At 44.6% G+C, this 22,729-nt stretch overlaps 1 protein-coding gene across 1 annotated transcript in view; it reads right to left on the bottom strand.

Annotated features, from left to right (window-relative positions):
- Nucleotides 1-233: 233 nt before the first annotated feature.
- The window catches only part of LOC128331338 (transmembrane protease serine 11C-like), a 33,815-nt gene continuing 11,319 nt past the window's right edge, over nt 234-22,729 (bottom strand). The window contains exons 3-9 of the mRNA XM_053264680.1: nt 20,144-20,211; nt 16,471-16,634; nt 16,051-16,089; nt 12,577-12,742; nt 7,996-8,261; nt 3,022-3,164; nt 234-1,088 (exon numbers count right to left, since the gene is read on the bottom strand). Coding sequence (XP_053120655.1) covers nt 927-1,088; nt 3,022-3,164; nt 7,996-8,261; nt 12,577-12,742; nt 16,051-16,089; nt 16,471-16,634; nt 20,144-20,211 — 1,008 coding nt within the window. The 3' untranslated portion in view covers nt 234-926. The remainder of the gene's footprint in view (nt 1,089-3,021; nt 3,165-7,995; nt 8,262-12,576; nt 12,743-16,050; nt 16,090-16,470; nt 16,635-20,143; nt 20,212-22,729) is intronic.

Below are 22,729 nucleotides of genomic sequence, written 5' to 3'. Positions count from 1 at the left end.
CGCTTAGGTGTTAATAAGCACAGCCTGTCCCATCAAACCCATTCTTGCATAAGGCTGGCACCAACAGTTGATGACATTAACTTTCAGGGCTCAGACTCTATAGTCTGACTCTATAGTCCCACCAAGCCTAGACATTCTTAAGTTATGCAGCAAGGTCAGCAAATGCACCCTGATACCTTTGATTTTCACAGCCATACCACACCACGTGAAAGACAGACTCCCAAAATGTTTTGTGACTTATGGAGGACGTTTCAGGTGCAAGGCCAGAGGATCAGAAGGAAAGTAAAATAACTGTGCCTCTGCCAAGTAACACACCATCACAAAAGTGTGTTCACAGTCTGCTGCATGTCTTGACCTTCTCCACCGTTCACCAGTTAAGGGTGACCACTGATGGCTTTTGGCCCATCCACCCACCACCCCAAGATCATGGCAGGGATAATGATGACTGTATTTGGTCTTGAAAGATGGTGGTAATAAGTTAAGAATGCTCCCAGTCCATGGCAGGCAATGTGCAGTAATTTCCTTTGAATGAAATACTTTGCTTACACTATAAAATACTGTCTGCCAGATTCTCAAAACTGTTATGAAAGCAGGAGATCTACTGTAATCATCCAGGTCCCCATTAGTGCAATTGTTTTAAGGGCTGGAGTCTTCAAGAACTAGAATCAAAAATGTGTTGCTGCTTGATTGCAATTGAAGGGCCTCAGTCTATTCTTCTTGTACTGCAAACAAAACAAGGCTGATGGATGTGGCATAGCTTGGCAAGGATTGTGTCGATGTCTCCAGCAGACACACCAACGCCAGCTCTGGAACCACTACTGATCAAAGGTACAGAACTATACATATATTTAAAAATCTCTATAGTCCAAATGTCTTGGGAGTTCCAGGCTCCTATATCGCCTGAGAAGTTAATCCTTCCTGTATTTTCAGACCCCAGTATGGGCATAAATCCAGTCTCGATAGAAGGTCACTCGTGTGTAGACTCCCGGCTTGTTTGGCTTAGCACATTCGTCTCCCCAGCTCACTATGCCAATGAGGTACCATATTTGTTTCCCAATGGAAGCAACCAGTGGGCCGCCAGAGTCACCCTAGGAGAAGGGAAAGGCATTTTAAATCTACAGAAACACAACATGGTAGGCCAGGCTGTTCTATCAAAGCTAACCTGCAGCTGGTTTCAATTATAAAAATTAAGCAAATTTTCAAAATCTGTTATTTCAGATAATTTACACTATTTTTGCTAGAGGTAAGCACAAGGAGCTATGGAAACCACTGACAATCTTCTCAGCTCACTCTCTGGAGGTGGATTGAACAGTGATGCCAGGGCACTTTCCAGAATGGACACTAAAACAATGGCACTACGTATCCATTAAGTGTCCCTCCGCACTACCTGTGTTTCTACATCGCAGTCCCTGTGCTGTCAGCAAGGTGCCGTTCACATTTCTGATGCCTTCTTTCGGGTTTTATTTTTGCTATACTGTGCTACAACACTGTTGATAGCTGTATTTTCCCGATGCAAAAGCTTCAATCAAGCTAGAAAAGACTGCTCCCCCTGCTGTTGGTTGTGTGCAACAAACTCCGTTTACGATTTCAAAACAATGTTGCCAAGCTGAAGTAAACTACCACTGTTCAGCAGGTAACCTGGAAAACGCCTAGAAAAGCTTGTGTGTTGCCCACCCAATGTCATGGTTAAATCATCTGAGTTATGGGATTTCATCAGAGATTACCAATATTTCTAGGCATATTTTAGCAAATGTAAAGACTAGAAAGTTGTTGTTTGGTGTGTGTTTTTTAAGAAAATGAAAGCTGAAATTCACTGGAAAGTGAATGCTATGTCCATTCATATCCTTTGTTTGCACAGAACTGCAGCATGTAATATGGACAGGAAAATAAAAGGCAAAATAAACTAAGGGATCAGCAACATTTTCCTATCAATTCACTTCTAATGAATATAGTACAGAAATTCAGAAAATGAATTTTCTATATCCTACAGCTGTAACTGAATTCCTCTGTTGATTGATCTGGTTTCACAGTCCTATTTTGCTCTTTAAAAAGAAAAGAGGGGATCTCTCTCACTCACTCACTCATTTCTATATTGCCTTCCCATGCTCTCACAACTTTGGGAAAGGGAGGCAGACATACTAGGGATGTGCACGAACTGCGGTTCACGCACTGGTTTGAATATGAACCGATCTGTGGTTCACCATTCTGGTTCGGCTGACCCACAAACTGGTTCAGCGGTTTGAGTGCAGCACTGGTGGGGGATGTGGCAAGGATGGCCTCTGAGAATTTGCATGGTCAGCATCATGTCATGGAGCCCATGTGCGTGCCAGAGGCACATGTGGGTCGCTAGGTAGAGCGTCTCAGCAGCAGGAAGCTGCATGGAGTGGTGGGCACACAGGTAAGGACCTGTACTACTCACTTTTAAAGGTGCCCCCCCACACACACCCCTAGTGCCACACTTGAACCGCTGAACCAGTTCATGGGTTGGCCGAATTGGAACAAACCTGTTCACCAAACCACGAACTGGTTCATATTCGAACCAGTGCACGGAATGCGGATTGTGCACGTGCACATCCCTAGGAATACTATCCTTGGCTTATCGTCAAGGGCTCCAGAAGTCTGTGTGAAGTGTGGCGGCTCAAGGTAATCAAGCCTTTGGTTATGGCTGGGGATTATGGGAGTTGAAGTCCACCAACACCTGGTGACCCAAGGTTGAGAACCCCTGCTCTAGAGCAGTGGCCCACCAGATGTTGCTGAACTACAGCTCCCAGCATTGTGACTGGGCATGCTGGGAGTTGTACTTCATCAACATCTGGGAGACCCCATGCTAAGGACCACTGTTCTAGAGAGTAGTTAAGAGTAATTTCTGCCTATTTCAGAACAACAAGGGTGTCAGGTTGGCAGGCTGGTGTGTCAGGCTGGCAATTGCCTCAGAGATAATGCTGCCAAAACCTGGAGAGACATCATTAGTCCCCTCATGTTTGGTGCTCATTCTGCCCTGTTTTCTGTTATTAGACCTACTTGGCAAGCATCACTTCCTCCTTCCAGGTATCCAGCACACAACATCCCGGATGTGATGACTCCATTGTACACTTCCCTTCTATTGCAGATCGCGTTGCCTATAATTTTCACTTTTGTTTCACGCAGTTCACTGACACTAGGACCTGATTTTAAAATATAATAATAATAATAATAATTAATAATAATAATAGTATTATAAAACAAGCAAAGCCTGTGAAATTCCAAGGAAATGCTATAGTGCAATACACACAAACACATCACATACTCCTCACAATACCACACATACACAACACCCATTCATTCACAAAAGCACACTACTCAGGTCACTAATGCTTGCACAACATCTTTCCTCCAATGAGGCATTGGGTTTGTAAAACTGGGCTAGAAACCTCAGAGAGCTCAGATCTCAGAGTCCTCTGCAGACACTCAGGTGAGCAACTGGCAGTCAGTATGAAGTCTCTGGATTGGCCAGGCTTAGTATAATAGTAGGAACCAGACCTTCTTTGTCTAGTCAACAGAGCAGTTAAGCAGAACTTCAGCCTGCTGAATTTCAGGCTCCATTTCAAGCCCCCACCCCATGTCCAGTTCATGTTTCTACTTCCCTGCAAAAGACTCAGAGTTCCTAGTTGGACAACAGTCACTGCAGGCCTAGATTTGGATATCAGCACCTCTGGTCGGGCTCTGACAAAGATGCCCAAACTGCAGGCATAAACACCAAGCTGGGCACCATCCTGAATGCAAATGTATTCCTATGGAAACTCCTTCACCTCCTTGATGATCAGTAGAGACTAAGTGGCTTCCCCACAAACAAAGCTGCTTGGAAGTAAGCTGTCAAGTTTCTTATGATGAACACTAGGTTGGATCCAATTGTGGGAAGGGCTACAGCTTCCCAAGATGAGTGCCAAGATGAGCATCTGCCCCACAAGCAGGGGTCGAGTGGAAGGTGTCAGGCAGCTTGTATAATCCTTTTAATGGGTTTATACAAGATGACTCCCACTGAATTGTCCCCTTGGTTATTTTGTCATCAGTGTCCAAAGATGCTTATTTATGAGAAGTCTTCAATCTCAATGCATATTTCTGAGTAATGATGAACTTGCCACTTGCTTTGGGGAAACTTCCAGCTAACCAGATAATTAGAGACCTTTTTAAAAAGAGCCCTAAAAACATATCTTTTTAGCCTGGGCGCTTTCCAGATTACACCCTGCAATGGGGTCACAGCGTATCTCTGAAGTTATCATGCCCTCGTCCTCGGATAGCAAGGACGAACAGGATGTTGGCAACCCTCCATCAGGGGCAGAGGCATCCGCAGGGGAGAGTTCAACTGTCGGGCTGCAGGAGGCAGCTGAGACAGGCCAAGATGAAGCTTTAGCTCCAGAGGGGCTGTCGGAAGCATAAGAGAGGGGATGTGAAACAGACCCCGAGCTGGAAGGGGCACAGTCAATCACCCCCCAAGAAAAAAGACAAGCTAGGTGCCTGCAGCAGCTGCAGATGCTCAGAAAGAGCAAATGCCTCCTTAACAAGCCAGAAAAAACACTGAATCTCTGACAGCTGGCTGGGGGAGGAGATCCATTAGCCAAGCCCTATAAATCACCCAGCAAGCTAGCAAAATGCTGCTGGAAGATGTTGTTTTGAGTGTGCATCAGCCCAAGCCTTAGACTCCATGGAATTCCAGCTTTGTGTTGGCTGCTGGAGACCCAGGTTTTCCTGATTGAACCCTGTTTCCTGACCGAGACCAGACAGCCATGCCCAGCCACATTACTTCCCTTGGGGACACCTTGCACCTTTTGGGGCTCTGGACACATGGAAGCTGGTGAGTAACCCAGGTTCTGGGAGAGGCAGTTTGAACTTGATACTGGTAGCAAATTGCTCCCTTGTGTTTCTTTGCAGACTGGAGAGGACTCCTGAACTTCCAGCAGCCCTGACAGAGACCGTGACCCAGATGTCGGATGAGCAACTTCCTGACAGAAGTGTGCTTCCACACTTCATGTGTTTTTATACCACAGTCCCTACACAGACAGCAAGGTGCTGTTCATATTTCCAATGCCTTGTTTCAAATTTAATAGCTGTGATATAGTGCTATGATGTCATATAACTGCCCTGAGACCTTGGGTTAGGGTGGTATAAAAATGCACTAAATAAATAAATAAATAAATCCAGGGTAAAAAAGTTGCTGGTTTTTTTGGTTGTTAGTTTTCATGAGACTGCTCCCCCTGCTGTTTACGTTTTGAAAGTGATTTGCCCAAACAGAAGCATTTTGCTGCTGTTGAACGGCTAATCTGGAAAGCACCCAGGCCTTTAGTGATTACTGAAATGATTTTAAACTAATTTTAATTTGTTTATCTGTTTTTATATTTGTGAACCGCATAGAGCCATCTGGGTGAGGCAGTATAAAAATCTAATAACTAAACAAATAAATAATAATTAACCCTTACTGTGAGCTAGGAGATTCATATGCACAAAAAAGATGTGAAAAGGCCTTGTATTCCTGAGGATGAAGATGGATGTAACATTTTAAAGTGGAGGAAACAATTTGATAGCATCTTCACTGTAAAGCAATAGATACAGAAATAAAGGATATTTCTCTATAAAGGAACAGCATCTTTTTCCCCTGAGGCAAGCTCTGGAAAACCTGGTTTTTGGAAATGGCTCAGCTTGAATGGAGAAAAAAACTAACTGAAGGGCCATTATTGGCTAGTGCCTGTATCACCACCAACATACCTCTCTCATTATCCACATTAGTTTTGCAAATTTAAAATAAAACCTAATTCTAAGTTGAACTAATAAAGCCTAGTTTCCGCTTCTTTTAACATGGAGACTCTTACCTAGGACCCTCTTCCAAATGCTGTGAATTTGGTTTGCATCTGACTGTTAGTACATAGTTAGAAAATAGAAGAGCCCTGCTGAATCAGGCCCAAGGCCTATCTAGTACCATATCCAGTTTCCCACAGTGGTCCACCAGGTGCCTCTGGGAAGTTCATAAGCAGGAGGCGAAGACATGCCCCTCTTCCATCATTGTTCCCCTACAACTGGTATTCAGAGGCATGCTGCCTCTGAACCTGGAGATAGCCATCAAGTCTAGTAACCATTGCTATACTTGTTCTCCATGGGTTTGTTTTACATCCCCTAAAACCCATCCAAGCTAGCTTGGTTACAAGTAAATTGCCTATACTTTGAGTAGCCAGCATCAACATGGTGGATGGGGGGCTCTCATTGGGGTCCCCAGGGCCTCCATCCCATGTGTTTTGAATTTGGTTGGTATTGGACCTTAAGTGCAAAAGTTGAGAACACACAAATACAGTGTTCTCATAAGCCTTCTTCCATTCAGAAAGTAGGCTAAAAATGTATGAGTGTGTGTGTCCACATTTTCTTTCTTTTTTTTTTTTAAAGGCAGATAGCTATCTTATTTACAAGGTGTTGGGCAAGACTGAAGGCTGGTATAGGTGTTTTTAATGCAAGTTACGAAGCTGAGCTCACACCATTGGTCAAGGCCAGTGTTGTCTTTAGAATCATCAGGGACAGCAGCTGAACCTCAGGACCTTGGAGAGGCCCACTGAGCAACTATTGACATACTGCTGCTGTGAAGCAGCATTCACAGTTGCCAATGGAGTACTCCCTGGGAGGTTTGAGTCTCCTTGGATGCATGCCATCCCCTCCCCTTTGCTATGCTACCACCTACAGTGGCAGCAGCAACACCTCCTCCTCACGTTGCTACCCAGACTCACACAGCAGGCAGGCACAACACCCTCACCTGCCTGCTTGCCAGGGTTGGGCTGTGGGCAACAGTTGTAGGAGAGTCAGGAATCAGAAGCCAGGACTGAGGAATCAAAGCCAGGAGTCAGGACCAAGGAATGGCAGACTGAAGCTAGAACCAGGGAGTCAAGCCAGGAGTCAGGACCAAGAAGTCAGCCCAGGAATCAAAGCCATAGCCAGAACTGAGGAATCAAGTCACAGAAACATACATACCAGAGCTAATGGGACCCTGTTGTTCAGGCCACCCCAAAGAGGAAGCCCATTATAGTCCCCCCCACCCCCCGTTCAAAGGAATCCAGTTGCCAGTCTGCATGAGCGGAGCCAGTCCAGAGCCTGAGAACCTTTTACTCCAGGCTGCTGTTCTGGCAACTCACCACAAGGGGAGGCTGCCCGCAGGACTTGAGGCTCTCAGCTCCAGCCCAGGCAGTTCCCAAAACAAAGCAAGTAATCATTTCAACTGTCATTTCCAAGGATGAGTTATCTCTGTTCTCTCACCCTCACTTTCCCTCTGGGTAATATTGGGATCTGATCTGCTGAACCTAATCCTAACCACTGCACTGTCCAGAGGGAAAGGGTGAGTGAGCAGACAGAAGGAGGAGCTGATTCCCCGACCCCCACCCCCTCTAACACACACATAGAAACATAGGAAGCTGCCATATACTGAGTCTGACCATAGGTCCATCTAGCTCAGTATTGTCTTCAGAGACTGGCAGCGGCTTCTCCATGGTTGCAGGTAGGAATCTCTCTCAGCCCTATCTTGGAGATGCCAGGGAAGGACTTGGAACCTAGATGCTCTTACCAGAGCGGCTCCATCACCTAAGGGGAATACCTTATAGTGCTCACACATCTAGACTCTCATTCATATGCAACCAGGGCAGACTCTGCTTAGCTAAGGGGACAAGTCATGCTTGCTACCACAAGACCAGCTCTCCCTCCCTATATTGGGAGGAGAGCTGCCAGTTATCTGTGGGCACTGCACTGGTGGGGCTGCACATGTGAGCAAGCTAGATGAAAAGGTGGCAATTAGGGGTGGGGCAACTATTTTTTGTGGGGGGGATGTTTGCTGCCCTTGCCTCCCCTTTTGGAGCCACCCCACATGAGGAGGCAAGCAGGAGGGTAAGGGGCCGATGAAGAACATGTTACCCAGTGACTGTCCTGCCACGGATGAAGAATCTATTGTGACTGCTCTTCAAAAGCCTACATGCTGAATAAATAATTACTGACCATCATCTCTCAGAGCACCCCACCCTGTAACGTAGCAGGTGGTGTTTTCCGGAAAGGTCTGTGTAGCCTCTGGAAGGCAGACGGGATGCACCGCAGCTGTAAACTCCACAGGGGGTGAAATCTCCACAACAGCAATGTCATAGTCATGTTGCATGACATTATTAGAATAATGCTCATGGATGATGATCTGCAAAATATTCCTTTTCATTGTTGGAGGCCTTAAGCGGGCCCCAAAGCTAGTTGTCCAACGTCTGGGATCTCTGGCTCTGAAACGCATGTGAAATGTCAGAGAATACAATAATAAGTAATTTTACTTGGCACTTATATCGTGTTTGGTTTTATTCCAGCCTTCCTTAGAGTGGAATTTATTGGGAAAGCAATGGCATGTCAGTATTAAAATCCTTTGTACTGTATAGGAGTCAGGAACATAAAAAGCTCCTCCAAGCAGTAGGTGGAGCATCTAGTACTGTACTGTTTTTTGGTTGAAGTCATCATTTTAGCTGGGATTATTTCCTATGCTTGTTCTTGGCTTCTGCTCACGTGATTCCCTGTCTCTTTATAACTTCTTGTCGTCCTGGTTCTCTTAACTCCGCAGCAGCACATTGCACAGTATTGTTTGCTGCTGTTTATAGCAGTAAAGTACTCTAAAGAAACTCAGAGCTCTGTGACTGGCTGATTTGTTAATTCTGCTAACAGAACTCAGCAACTATGGTTCCTAAATGCATATGTGCTGGTTAACAGTAATGCAGAAGGCAGCATAATATGATGGATTAAGAACTGCTTAATTCTTGCTTTGCTTATCAATTCTCCTCTTCAGTCCCTCCCCTCCAGCCTGTTTGGAGACTAGAAATAAAGCCAGCTTGAAGGAAATAAAGTCTGGGGGAGAAGAGCTATGGAGGAGAATAAGTGTGCAGGGACAAAGGTTAAGCACCAATGTGCTTCTGCAAATGCCCCTGTCCTTGCACTGGGATTACATGACAAACAGTGTATGTTCACTCAGTGGCATAGCTAGGGGAACAGCAGCCCATATTCCACACCTCCCGTGAACGTTGTTGTTGGAGTTACACTGGCTGCCAATAGTTTTCCGGGCAAAATAGTTATAACTTATAAAGCCCTAAATGGCTTAGGCCCTGGGTATTTAAGAAAGCATCTTCTCTGCTATGAGCTCCACCGCCCATTGAGGTCACTTGAGGAGGTCCGTCTCCAGTTGCCACCAACTCGTTTGGTGGCTGCACAGAGACGGGCCTTCTCGGCTGCTGCCCCGAGATTGTGGATGTGCTCCCTGCTGAGATACAATCCTCCCCATCTCTGGCATTTTTCAAAAAACACCTCTCTGCAACACAAAGAACACATCTCTTCAACCAGGCTTTCTCAGCTTTTAAAAACTTGTTTTTAAATTCTTCTTTAATTGTTGTTTTACAATGTTTTTAATTAATTATTTTTATGCTTTATAATTTTTGTTTTAATTATTAATTGATTTTAATGGTGTTTTAATGTAAACTGCCCTGAGCCTTTTGGAAGGGCGGTATAAATGTTTTAATAAAAAATAAATAAAACATGACATCATGTGCAAAGGGAGTCACCTGAGGGCCTGCCTCAGGATTCCAATCGCATTTCTAGCCAGCATTTGCTGGCTGGGTGTATTTATTTCCCTTTCTCTCCCTCACTGGAGGGAGAGGAAGGGAAATAAACACACTCAGCTATGGCAGATTAATGTAGTAGCAAATGTAGCATTTGCTACGGGCCCCGTGTTTTCGAGGGCCCCACATGCCCAGCTTCCAACTGGGAATTAACATTAAAACTTTACCTGATTTATTTGGTCCATGTTAGAGAAAATATCCCTTTTCTGCTAAATGTGCCTTTTAAGAGAAGGCCCAACACAGCATTTGTCCAGTGGCTGTTGCTGGTGCCTACCACATTTTTCTTTCTAGAGTGTGATCCCTTTGGAGACATAGAATTATCTATCCACACTTTATTTTTCTATGTAAACCACTTTGAGAATTTTGATTGAAAAACGGTACATACATGTTCACTGTTGTTGTAGTAAGTGTGAGTTTGTGGCTTGGTCTCCCATGCTCCAAAATATAGCAAATGAAAAAATTGAATTACTTTACTATGCAAGTAAATAATTTATGTTTTAATATTTATGTTCATTTTTTCAAATCTAGGGCCACTTTATAACATACTAGCGTTTTTAAGCCCATTGAAATAACGGGTGCTAGTAGGGGAGAGTTCCAAGAGTGCTGCCCGCCCCCGCCGTCTTTCCCTTCTCTGCGGCCGGTCAGGACCCGTCGCTGCCGCCTCTGCTCTCCTTGCAGCTGGTCCGGACCCACCGCCGCCGCTGCCCCTGTTCTTTTCGGCGGGCGGGCCAGACCCCCCGCCGCCTCTCTTATCCCCGCGTCCGGGCTGGACCCGCTGCCCCCGCCTCTGGCCTTCCTGCGGGCCGTCCGGACCCGCCACCGCCCCTGTTCTTTTCGGTGCTGCCAGCTCTCCTACCCCTGCGGCCGGGCTGTAACCACCGCCCCTGCCTCTGCCCTCCCTGTGGCCGCCTCTGGCCTTTCCGCGGAGAGGCAACATGGCCGCCGTGTCTCTGCGGCCGTATCTTTCTCGGACGTTCTGGGCATGCGCTCTGCGCATGCCCAGAACAGCTGAGAAAGACACAGGTGCAGAGGCACAGGATCACACTTTAGCATTTTATTATAGAGGATGCTACAGGCCCCACACTAGCTTAATCTGGCCCTGGCACCCAGCCAGCAAGCGCTGGCTGGAAATGAGCTCTGGAGAGCTTGCATGGGCTCTCCGGAGCCTGGGCCACGTGCATGTGCACCTGATATCACACACAAAGGGGGCATGGCCCGGGCTCCGGAGAGCCTGAGCAAGCTCTCCAGAACTCATTTCCACTCAGCGCTTGCTGACTGGCTGCATTTATTTCCCTTCCTCTCCCTCCAGCAAGGAAGGTGGCACTTACTCCTCCATAAGATTTATTGCGTTAAATTGCACTGAGTGGCTTCGAAGCAGAGAGGAAAGGAACATCTCAGAAACAGCCAGAGTCCTTTGTTTTATTTATTAAGCAACTATCCAGCAATGTGGAGAGCTGGTCTTGTGGTAGCAAGCATGACTTGTCCCCATAGCTAAGCAGGGTCTGCCCTGGTTGCATCTGAATGGGAGACTTGATGTGTGAGCACTGCAAGATATTCCCCTCAGGGGATGAAGCCGCTCTAGGAAGAGCGGAAGGTTTCAAGTTCCCTCCCTGGCTTCTCCAAGATAGGGCTGAGAGAGATTCCTGCCTGCAACCTTGGAGAAGCCGCTGCCAGTCTGTGAAGACAATACTGAGCTAGATAGACCAATGGTCTGACTCAGTATATGGCAGCTTCCTATGTTCCTGTGTTGGGAAGCACTGGATTTTGATATTATTCAGTTCAGTTCAATTTTATTGCAATATTTGATCAAATATACAATCTAGATCAAATGAAAGGAAGCTTAAAGGTAAATATCAATACACAAGTGGAATCTATTACATAAAAATTGAGATAAAATACTATAGGATAAAAAAGAATTACAAAGAAGATGGGGAAAGGGGGGGGACACAATTAAAATTGACTGTTTCTGATACACCATATGCGGATCTTAATCACAACTGTACAAAATTTGGCTACCGTGTGTGAGATATTGGTGTATTTATCAGAAAGAAATAAGTTTATATAAAATTCATCTGAATTATCAGGGTATCTAAGAATGAGAGGAGCAATATATTTGGAATGCAGCTCACAATAGAAGGAACAATACAGAAACACTTGTCTCAAATCAAACTATCTCAATATCTCCATTTCTACAAGGACAGAGTCTCCCAATAGGGAATTCTCCTAAACCTACCCTCTAGTACTGCAGAAGGCAGCAATTCCAACCGAGCCAATGTCAGGACTTTTCTGTGTGCTGAATATATCAGATCATACAGGTATTTAGCTGGTTTTTGCAAGGGCTAGATAGCTCCAAGTATTGCAAAGCTTGGTGCCTGCTGGTTGAAGTCTGTCTGGTGTTCTGTATCAATAATACACTGCTTAAGGATCACCTTAGTGCTAAGACATTCCATTGACAACCCAAATGATTTTAGCTTTTCAGTAATTAGGTGCATCTAATCAGAAGGATATTCATCCTTAAAAATTAGGGGAGACAATTTCACTCCAATAAGCATTTTTAATGTTCTGGATGCCAAGAATCTGGGCAGTAATTCTACAGAGGAGAATTTTGTTTGTGAGCATTCTTAGTTTGGACTTGGCCCATAATTATCCCCAACGTTCCAAACTAGTGACGTTTGTGTGTCACTAGTTTAGACTAACTTTTAAAATGCCTCCCACACAGTCCCTTTGTTCTCCACATTTACCAAGAGTTGTAATCTTTATACGATTGTTTTTAAAAATCAGATTATCAGCCAATTGATATACTCCGCAATCTTCCTTATCAGGGATCCAAATATTTTTTGCTCTTTTGTAACTTTGAACATATAGCAATGTGTAATTGGGGATTGTAAGTGTTATATCTAAAGTGTAAATAGTGCAGCTAGACTTGGAAACCTCCTCTCACCTTCTAAAGCAGTGAGCTGCAGTTACCAGCCATCTGTTACTGATCAGTGTTGCTCCACAGCGGTGGATGCCATTCAGCTGAAGACTAGCTTGCCATGGCCATTCCCCTTCCCCTACAGTGTTTCCACCAGAGATTCGCTCCACAGCTACGGGTCGTATTCCACAACCTGCAAAAGACCAATATCTTCTTAGCACAATTATTTTTCAGAAAACCACATCACAAAGATAGACTGGACTTAGGGGATCTCAAATTCTGAGAAATATTGAGGCTGTTCTCTTGTGCAGGCAAAATGGGCTAGCAAAGCCCATTTCTCATGCATGAGAACCAGCAGGATCACAGCCAATCACGATGGTGCTCCAGTGGCAAGCCAGTCACCCTCTTAAACAGGGTTAAGAGAGCGAGCACTCACGTAACCCAGTTTTTCTGATCATCTTGCACAGTGCATTATGGGAGTTCTGGGGTGGTGGGGCAAACCTTCCCAGGCAGCACCCCGACCTTCCGTGCTGCCAGAGAAGGCAAGCTGCGTGTCTGGGTGTGTGATCTCCACACACAGACCAACAGAGGGGATCATCTGTGGGGGAAGTAAGCTTTTTGAGGCTTCTTCCCCAGCCCCTTTAAGCCCTTTCTCACGAATCATGAGAAAGGGCTCATTAAGGTTTTTTCAGTTTTAACAGACTGGCTCTCTAGAAGTATGAAAACTAGTCTGACTGTATGAACATTCACTCAGAATAAATAACCTTTAGTTTCAGGGAGACTGACTCCCTACTAAGCGTGCACAGGATTGCATTAGAAACACAGCATGGGACCTGGAAAATAGTCCTCAGGAATTTTGACTGTATTCTCTCTAAAGTAGCAATATTAGAGGATAGACCTAATTGGGCTCCATACAGAATCTGGGCCAAAGACTTAGCCACAAATAACTTAATTGAGGCTGGAATAAATTGTCCTCCCCTGGTGAAATTTCAAAAGGGCAGCAGCGCTCTTATGCATGTTACAAGGCAAGACCTGAAGCAAACTGTTTATACAAGGAAACCCTCAAATGTCACAGAGCTGCAACAGTTTTGTATGGAAGAATGGGCCAAGATTCCTCCAAGCTGATCACCACTTACACTGGTGACCACTTCTGCTGGGTGAATATTCAAAACTAGCTGAACCCGCACAGAGCATCTGCGTGCTAGTACTTTATTGCTGTTATTCCTGTCTGCCACATTTGCCACGTACTCCCTTTGCACTCCAGTTTCCTAACCATTCTTGGCCTTCCATGCATCTTTTGCTCAGCACCTCCCCCCCACCCCGCACACTCCATTTTTCCTATATTCTCCCCCTCCCCATGACCATGCAGGCAGCAGAGAAGATGGCAAAGCCTCCTTTTCCAGGCCCACCTGCTGGCTAAATGGCAGGTTGGGCTGCACTAGGGCTGAATCAGGCCTTTCTGCACAGGCACGGAGAGACCTGATTTGGCCCCAGTGTGGCCTGACCTGCCATTTGGCCGGAGGTGGTCCCAGAGAGGGAGGTTGTACCGCCCTCTCTGCCTCTTACTTGGCCGGTTTCCTCATGACGAGGACGGCCGTGGTTGGGCCGTACTCAGCAGCAGCACTTGGCAGGAGTGGCAGCTGGGCACTGTCTGGGGACTCGGCAGCAGTAGCCACTAGTTTCTCTCCCCCCACCTGCCCACCCTTGCCTTATTTCCCTTGCCCGCTGCCACCACCGCTTTCTCTCAGCCAGCCAGCCCCTGCTTTCTAGCATTCCTCTTCCTCTCCCAGCAACTGCTTGCAAGCTGCCACACATGGGATTAGCCACGGGTACACCTTAGAGAATTAGATAGATAGATAGATACCTGTAGATCCTTTTTGCCTGAATTAGTTATTCAATGGGATTGCCTTTCTCTCTTAACAGCGTTTAGCTTAGGATCTAACCATGTTTTGAATAAGAATTGTGCTAACTAATACAGATCATCCTAGGACGTTCGCAAAGATTTTCTCAACACTATAGGTGAGTGGTAAGAGGGGGAAATGGTTAGGCTGTGGCATCCCTAATGTGGAATTCCCTCCCCAAGGGAGCTCACCTGGTCCCATCTGTGATATTGTTTTTGACACCAAAACAATATTTTGATGTTTGTGTTTGCCCAGCCATTCTGTCACATAACTTGAGTGTTGTAACTCAATCATTTTCAGTGTATTTTCCAAAAATGTGCCAGGATTATACACCCATCCAGATAGATTATTTTTGCCAAATTACTTATTGATAGGAGATGTTCTAATTAACATAATTTTCAGACTAAATGATGATAGATTATTTTAAGCACATTTGTCAGCAGCCTTTTGAAATCCAAACAATTAGAAATATTTTGTATTATAAGTACTTAAATTCCAGTCAGCTGACATGTAGTTATGAAATACCATATATGCACCTTATAGTGATACACCTAATATTAGCGAAAAATAATCTATCAGTGTTGTATTTATCCTGTGATTTCATAAAAGCACAGAAATAAGCACTAATAACGGTATTGGATGCAGAGTTTGACTGAGAATTTCATTTTTTAAAGCAATTTTCTATCTCATGATTGTGAAGATATACTTGAAAGTTTGTGGGCAATAACGGGTGATTTCAAAGATCAGAGGCATTGCTCAATAAGATTTCCAGTAGCCAGGCTTAAGTGCCAGTAATTCTGGTGTTATTAAAGCAAGGTTGTTTCAAAAAGGCAATGGAGAATAAACAAGTCTGTCCAGTCCCTTTGAAGAACTTTGAATGTACCTCATCTTTCTTAACATAGACAATTGCAACTTTTGTGTACATTGAATCATGCAAATCGATATTCTGCTTGAGTCATCAGGCAATATAATACTGGCTACACCCAGTGCACATCATTCTCATGATGATGACTAAAGGCTAGAACCTGCCATTCTTCCACACCATTATGAAACAGAGATATCGAATAGTAGAACTGGAGCTGGCAACAACTAAAAATGACAAGCACTGAAATCAGTTTGTCATTGGCATTCCTACAATTTTTATTCAAGGAGTAACTGAGGGCCTTGGCTGAGAAGAACGCATTAATGTTATCTCAATTCAAATCCAATTAACAGAAGCTATGGAAATCACTGATTTCCCATTCATTTATTTGAAGTCCCACTTAGAATGCAGCTGCCTCATCTAGCAAGGAAAGCTAGCTATGGCCCTGCTATGTACCCAGACTGACAAAAATGCAGCACTCAGTAACCTCACAATGCTGCCCATTTTTCTTACTCGCACATTCAGTACAACTGTATCAGGCTGTAGACAGAAGAAAAAAGCTTTAATGAGAAAGCCTTTCAAGTAGTCCCCATATGGTGGCAAGAAAGAAAGAGTAGTCCATGAAGAACAAACCATAAGAGTCACCCATAATGCAACAGGATATAAGAATTGCTGTACTAAAGCAATGTTATTTCTAGCAACTCTCTTTCAGAACACAACAAGAAGTTTAGTACTTACAGCTGTTGAGAAGATTTTCACCGTTTTTCGCATTAATCTCTGGAAAAGAAAGAAAAAGCAGTAATCTCATTCCATCACTCTGAGCTACTTTCAAAACATTGTGTTGAATGAACTGCAGTTGAAGATGCGTGTTCCACTCTAGCTAGAGTGATGACTGGCTTCACTGTGCATGTTCTCGCTTGGATTCAAAGCTACATGTGCAAATAAGGGCTAGATGGATAGTTTCAGGTGCATCCTGCATTTTGTTTCCCTCACTGGACTGGGAATCATACCATCCAGACTTACATAACCAGTCACTTGTTCAGAGGTAGAAGGCCCTTCCTTGAACAAGTTGCAGGTAATGAATGAATGTTTCCATACACTTTGAGGTTAAATGCAGAAAAAGAAAGCACTAAAAAGTAATCCACCTGTAATACTTGCCTGAGAGTTTATAAGATGAAACATCAATATTCAAAGGCCACGTTGATAACTCCAATCTCTTCAGCAAAATATTGTAAACAGTATTCCAGAGCACTTCTCTTTTGTCCAAGACGTTGAATTTAAACACCAGCACCACGTCTACCCACACTCTGCCATTGTCATTGCTGCAAAAGAGTAACGCCTTAGCCCAAGCCAGCTGGGGTATTTTCTACTACACCTCTCTCTAACTGACTGTTTTTCTACCACACCTTCTAAAGGATCTTCTCCACAGGCTGGGCTGACCCAGGGATGCAGACAGAGGAAACGCTTGAGGAGTAACTAGTCAAATTGTAGTTGGAGGGGGTGGGGAGAAGAAGAGGAAAGACCCTTTTGGTGGGGAGAAAAATATGTTTTGGAGATTTAAGATATGGTTTATTAGTTGTGTGGGGGTGTGGGAGTTCAGTAAAATGAGAAGGGGAACTCCTTAAATGCTTAGGGAGGGATCTGCACCCCTGGCTGATGCTGACCAAAGACATTTTGACATCTAAGGATCCAGACAACACCTCAACTTCTACTATGTAGCATGGAGCACAGTCCATCAGGGAGCTCATCTGCACAAGCCTCATTAAAACAAATGTTTTAATGCATGAGGATACTACAGTGCTCTTGTGCACATTCTAGTGTTTTTGTGAGCAGCTGTGAGCGGTAATGAACTGGAAGAGTAGGGTATACATATTTTATGTAAATAAATATATCTATATAGAATTCTCTAAGGTGTACCCATGGCTAATCCCATGTGTGGCAGCTCTCGCAAGAGTTCATGAGCAGAAGCACCTGATTGGGCAGAGGGGATTCCATATGCAGATAGAGAGGAGGAGCCTGTGAGGGTGGAAGCACCATGATGATTGGGCAGTGTATTCCATATGCAGACAGAGAGGAGGAGCCTGTGATGGTTAAGGCCAGTTGTTACTGACTGTTACTGGTTGGATGATGTTCTTGATTGTAGAGGAGAGGAATCTCTATATAAAAAGGATAGTGGACAGGGGTCTGCGAAGAGAGGAGTCGTGAGGGAGGAAAGAGCCCCTTCAGGAGAAGGGGGGCTGCCGTTGTGTAAATTAGATGAGGAAACAAGATGAACAAGATCTGTTAATTCAGAGAGAAAGAGAGAGGGAGAGAGAGAGAGAGAGAGAGAGAGAGAGAGAGAGAGAGAGAGAGAGAATATGGGGGCGGGGAGACAGAGGGGAAGAGCAAGTGGAAGAGTGAGAAAAAGAGAATAAGTAGGGAGGGAAAGAGAGAAAGAAGGAAGGGTGAGGGACAGGCCTGAGCCTGTCAACGGCCTGAGGGGAATGAACAGTCATGGTGGCGGCGGCAGCAAGGAAGGGCCCAGTCAACCACTGCTGTTGTTTGGGGCTACCGAGGCCATTGGTGGAGGGAGGCAGGCAAGGGTTGGGCCTGGGCCTGTTAGTGGCCTGAGGGGATTGAGCAGCTATGGCGGTGGCAGAAGCAAGGAAGGGCCCGGTCAACCGCTGCTGCTGCTGCTACTCCTGTGGGGAGGAGCAGAAGCGGGGCTCGGATGAGGGTGGGTAGTTCTCTGGGGATAGGGGGCTGCAGCTTGGCCAACAGGTGCCAGCAACGCTGCAGCCGTGACCAAGTGGGGTGAGGGGGATGGAGTAAAGAGGGGTGAGGGGGATGGAAACAACGGAATGGAGGAGCAGGAGTACGGCTCAGGTGTGAGGATGGAGAGATCTCTGAGGTGAGGGGGGATGTGGCAGAGGGTGGGGGAGCAATCAAGTACTAGCACGCAGCTGATCTGCACGGATTAAGCTAGTTCGATTTATTTCAGTGGGACTTGCACAGGAGCATTTCCCAGTGTGTTGTGACACTATCTGTCTCCCATTTACTGCCCTTAATGACACCCTGAAGGCACATGAGGCAGTCCCCTCACCTTGCCTTGTCCATCCTATATTCATCCTGATAGGCAAACATTAAATTAAATCAAAAGATGCTTCCAGTTGCTGCAGTAAGACCCAGCTGAGTATTGTGATGCATATGCAAAAGCCTGCTAGATAGGGAAGAGGGAATTTAAGGGAATTACTCACCATCAACTAGCATCATTCACAGAATGTGCTTCCAGTTGTTCTGTCTTATGGCCTGTATTCATGTTACACAGAAACAGCTGTCATTATGGGAAAAATTATTCCAAGTAGTGCCATTAGAATTAAAAGGATGAGTTAAGCAATGCCAAACTTGTCCTTTTAATTTCAATGGAACTACTTGGAGTAATTTTCCTCATCATATCAGAGCTCAGCATGAACTCTGGCAGCACAGACTGTGCAGTGAGCCTCTTAAAGGACTCTGGGCCCAGGCACTGGCCTAACATCTAATACCATCATGGTTATTTCCCCTGTGCACTGATGTACATTTAGGGTAAAAAAAATGGGAATGTGTTACTGATTTTCCCAGGCATCCGTTCCCACCAGAGTGAGAGTCAGTTCAATTATCTTTATTAACATCTAAAGGTTATCTGGATATGGGGTGATTAATGATTTAAAATTATCCCACCCACTCTTGAAATCAGCTGGGTTTATCACCAAGAGATGGGTGGTATTCGTATTCAAATATATTCTGCTGAGCAAAGCCCAAGGCAAGAATTTAAAAACCAGCAAGCATCCCATCGCACCAGAGGGCACTCAAGTTAATTGGCCTGTTTCCAGCAACCAGTCCCAGGTACTTTAGAGGAAAGAATAAGGCCTAACAGGCCCACATCACAGATCCTGATGATCTGCCTGGATGAATGAATTAATTAATACATTTAAAATAATAATAATAAGCAGACTAGGAACCATACTAGGAACCCATAAGCTGCCTATGAACGATACGTATGCTGCTTTGAGCTATTTAGAGGAAGAACAAGGTATAAGGGTAATACATAAAGAAATCTGGGATGCTGCAGTAGAAGACTCACAATAGCAATTTTAAAGGAAAATTCAGTACTGCATAATGCTAGGTGAGTGTGATTCGCATGCATAGCATGCACTGCTGCAACACACACCTGTGCATTTTCCTTGTCTGTGCACACATGCTGTGTTGCCCAAAGTGCAAGAAAATCCTAAGAAATGGGAATTTGATAGCACCATTGCAGAAGAATGTAATATTGTTTGGTGAAGACTCTGATTGGTGAAGACTCTGTGGGTAGCAGCACTACGTGGGTCCCCACATTTCTACAAGAAACTTCTCTGGCCAGGGGAAGAGAAATGGGTACACTAGATCAGGGTTTGGGTTCGAGAGGAGCCTGGACTGCTCACTTAACTTTTCTCATTGTTATCAATCACTTTTTACATCATCTAATTATAATACAACTTTTGCATGGCTTGAATTTTTGAACTTTACAAGTGTTCTTTTTGAACTACACTTTTTTTTTTGAACTGCACATTTTGTGTCTAGTTGCATATTTAAAAAAAACCCTGTAAAACAGCAAATGACCCACAATGACCCAGCTGGAAGGTCCTATAACTGCTCAAGGAACTCAATAACTTCTGTAAGCTACCCACCACCATGACATATTTTAGAAGGAAAGGCCAAAGCGGTCTAAAATAATCTCAGCCAATTTGATTTAACAGAAAATGTCTTCCCAGCCCTAATCTTGGCAATCAGTTCATCATGGTTCCCTGGGCAATTTTTTTGCTTTATATACCTGAAGTTTACGACCTGTGATTTGATCATTCTTTTCTTTAAAGGACTAAATGCAAACGCCTCATTAATCTGTTGAAAGTAAGAGAAAGTATGGATGTTAAATACTTTTGTAAAAGTTCTGAAACAAACAAATATGATAACACTGACTAAAACAATCTGGCTATTACCCAAGAAGATGCATAGGTCCACAAAAGTGAATGTGCTAGACCAGTGGATTTTCCCTTTATAGCTGACTCTCCCTCATCTATCATAAACTGCTTTTGAAACTCCTCTTACTTAAAATATGTACATATTTTAATAATATATTAACATTTGCTTTGCAGCATGGTCAGTGGGTGGAGGGGTGGGAAGAAGCTGCTGTTTCAGAATAACAAACTGGACTGCAGGTATACAGTACTACATGTAAACCAACTCTTGTATAGTCAGTGCCTCCATTCTGTTCCTCTGTGATAAAAGCCTAAGCCCATTGTCTCAAACCAGTATAGTTTTTCATCTGAAGTAAGTTACTTTGAGAACAGCTGCTATTTTGCCATAAACCTTCAAGAGCATCTTCTCCATTGACACTGAATAAATGGCAGTCCTTGAGCCTCATGAGGGAAAGGTCAATTGTCTTCTGATCCTGCTTGTGAATAGCCTAAAATATCTGACTGGTCCTTATTGAAAGCAAGATGCTGGACTAGATAGACCTTGATCTGATCCAAATGGGCCATTCTTATGCTCTTAGTTTGAACACTGAGAAAGAGTAATATTTCCGCAACAGAATTCCTTCCATAAAGGAATGAATTAAAACAGTGCATTTATTGCACATGCATTCAAAAAAATACTTTGTATGGAAGGTGCCTTAAAAGCTCTTCCACTCACAGAAATTGTAAAACTAGATGATTTGGCCATGCTATGATAGAGGATGACATATCTGCATATATGAGAAAATGAAACTGTATTTTACTGAGCCAAACCATTGGTCCATTTAGATCAGTATTCTCAACAACGATTGGCAGCAGCTCTCCAGGGTTTCAGTCAGAGAGTGGTCTTTCTTTCTCACTTACCTTAATTTGCTTTGCAGCATGTTCAGAGGGTGGAGGGATGGGGAAAAGCTGCTGTTTCAGAATGACAAACTGGACTGCAAGTATACAGTACTACAAGTAAACCACTATATTTTTTAATTATTATTTCTTGTTTACACAGTCAGACAGGTGTTATTGACTGGTTTGTTTTATCCAGACATCGAGTCCTGCCCTTGGGAATTGACTGGTTTGTTTTATCCAGACATCGAATCCTTCCCAAGGATCTGGGATGCCAGAATTGGCAGGAGAAGACCAAAATAATCCCAGTAGTAATTGGTGCCCTAGGTGCAATTCCAAAACACCTTGAAGAGTACCTCAACACCATAGAGGCCACAGAAATCACCATCAGCCAACAACAAAAAACAACTTTACTGTGAACAGTCCACATTTTGTGGCGATACCTATAACAACAACAATATTGATAACAAAATTCTGGCATCCCAGGTCCTTGATAAGGACTCGATGTCTGGATAAAACAAACCAGTCAATAACACCTGTTTGACTATGCAAACAAGAGAGATAATGACTATCCCATGTTGTTGTTGTTAAAATATGTATACACTGGTTTAAAAAAAATTTCCAAAGCAGTTTACACAGCAAAAGGAATGAGCAAATGGTTTCCTGACACAAAAAGGCTCAAAGTCTAAAAAGAAACACAAGGTAGATGCTAACAACAGCCACTGGGAGAGAGGTGCTGGGCTAAATCAGGGCAGTTGCTCTCCTTCTGCTAGCTAAATAGAGGAGAGCTACCACTTTTAAAAGTGCCTCTGTGCCTAGTTAGCAGAGATGCCATAGACTGAACCTGAGGTCTTCTGCATGCAAAGCATGTGCTCTACTACTGAGCTATAGTTCTCCCCCAAATCTGCTGAAAATCCCAAGGCCTGCCCAGGCCCCTGAGGTGGTGAGCTGAACTGCTGTCTACCTCCCTCAGATTTCCCCGACCCTATCTGATCTCCCTAACCCCACAGTGTGCAGCAGATGCCAATTTCCCTCCACCCCACCCAATCTCCCCCTGCCTTTCCCACCCCAGTAGTTCTCAGAATATACCATGCACCCATTTCCTTACCCCTGATCTCACCCCTCACCACCCAATCTTCACTCTGCAATCCCCCCCCCACCATCCTATCTTCACTCCCAATCTTCCTCTCACCTGGTGCTGTTCCTTCCCTTCCTGCTCATCTTGCCCTGACTTTTCAAAAGGCAGAAGACAGGTAATGGAACAGCAGTAAGTGGTTCAAAGTTACTTCCTGATGCTCCATGCTGTCCTCTGCCTTTTGAAAAGGCGAGATGGGACAAGTGGGCGAGAGGAGGACAGTAGTGGCAGCAGTGGTGGCTTCTACATGCATAGCACACATCACTGCTAGATAAGGTTTGGGGAAGGCAGTGGGCCCACTGAGGTGGCTGGCCAGTGAAGGCAGCCAGCAAGCAATCTATTGCTTCCACCAATTTACCATCTGAAATTGGCAGACCTCATTTGACCTCATTGTCAAACTCATTAGCGGGCCATCTGTGACAAACCTAAT

Source organism: Hemicordylus capensis, chromosome 6 (genome assembly GCF_027244095.1).
Source record: "Hemicordylus capensis ecotype Gifberg chromosome 6, rHemCap1.1.pri, whole genome shotgun sequence".
Taxonomy (NCBI): Eukaryota; Metazoa; Chordata; class Lepidosauria; order Squamata; family Cordylidae; genus Hemicordylus; species Hemicordylus capensis.
Note: the sequence above shows the minus strand (reverse complement) of the source record. Positions and strands in the feature narration are given on the sequence as shown.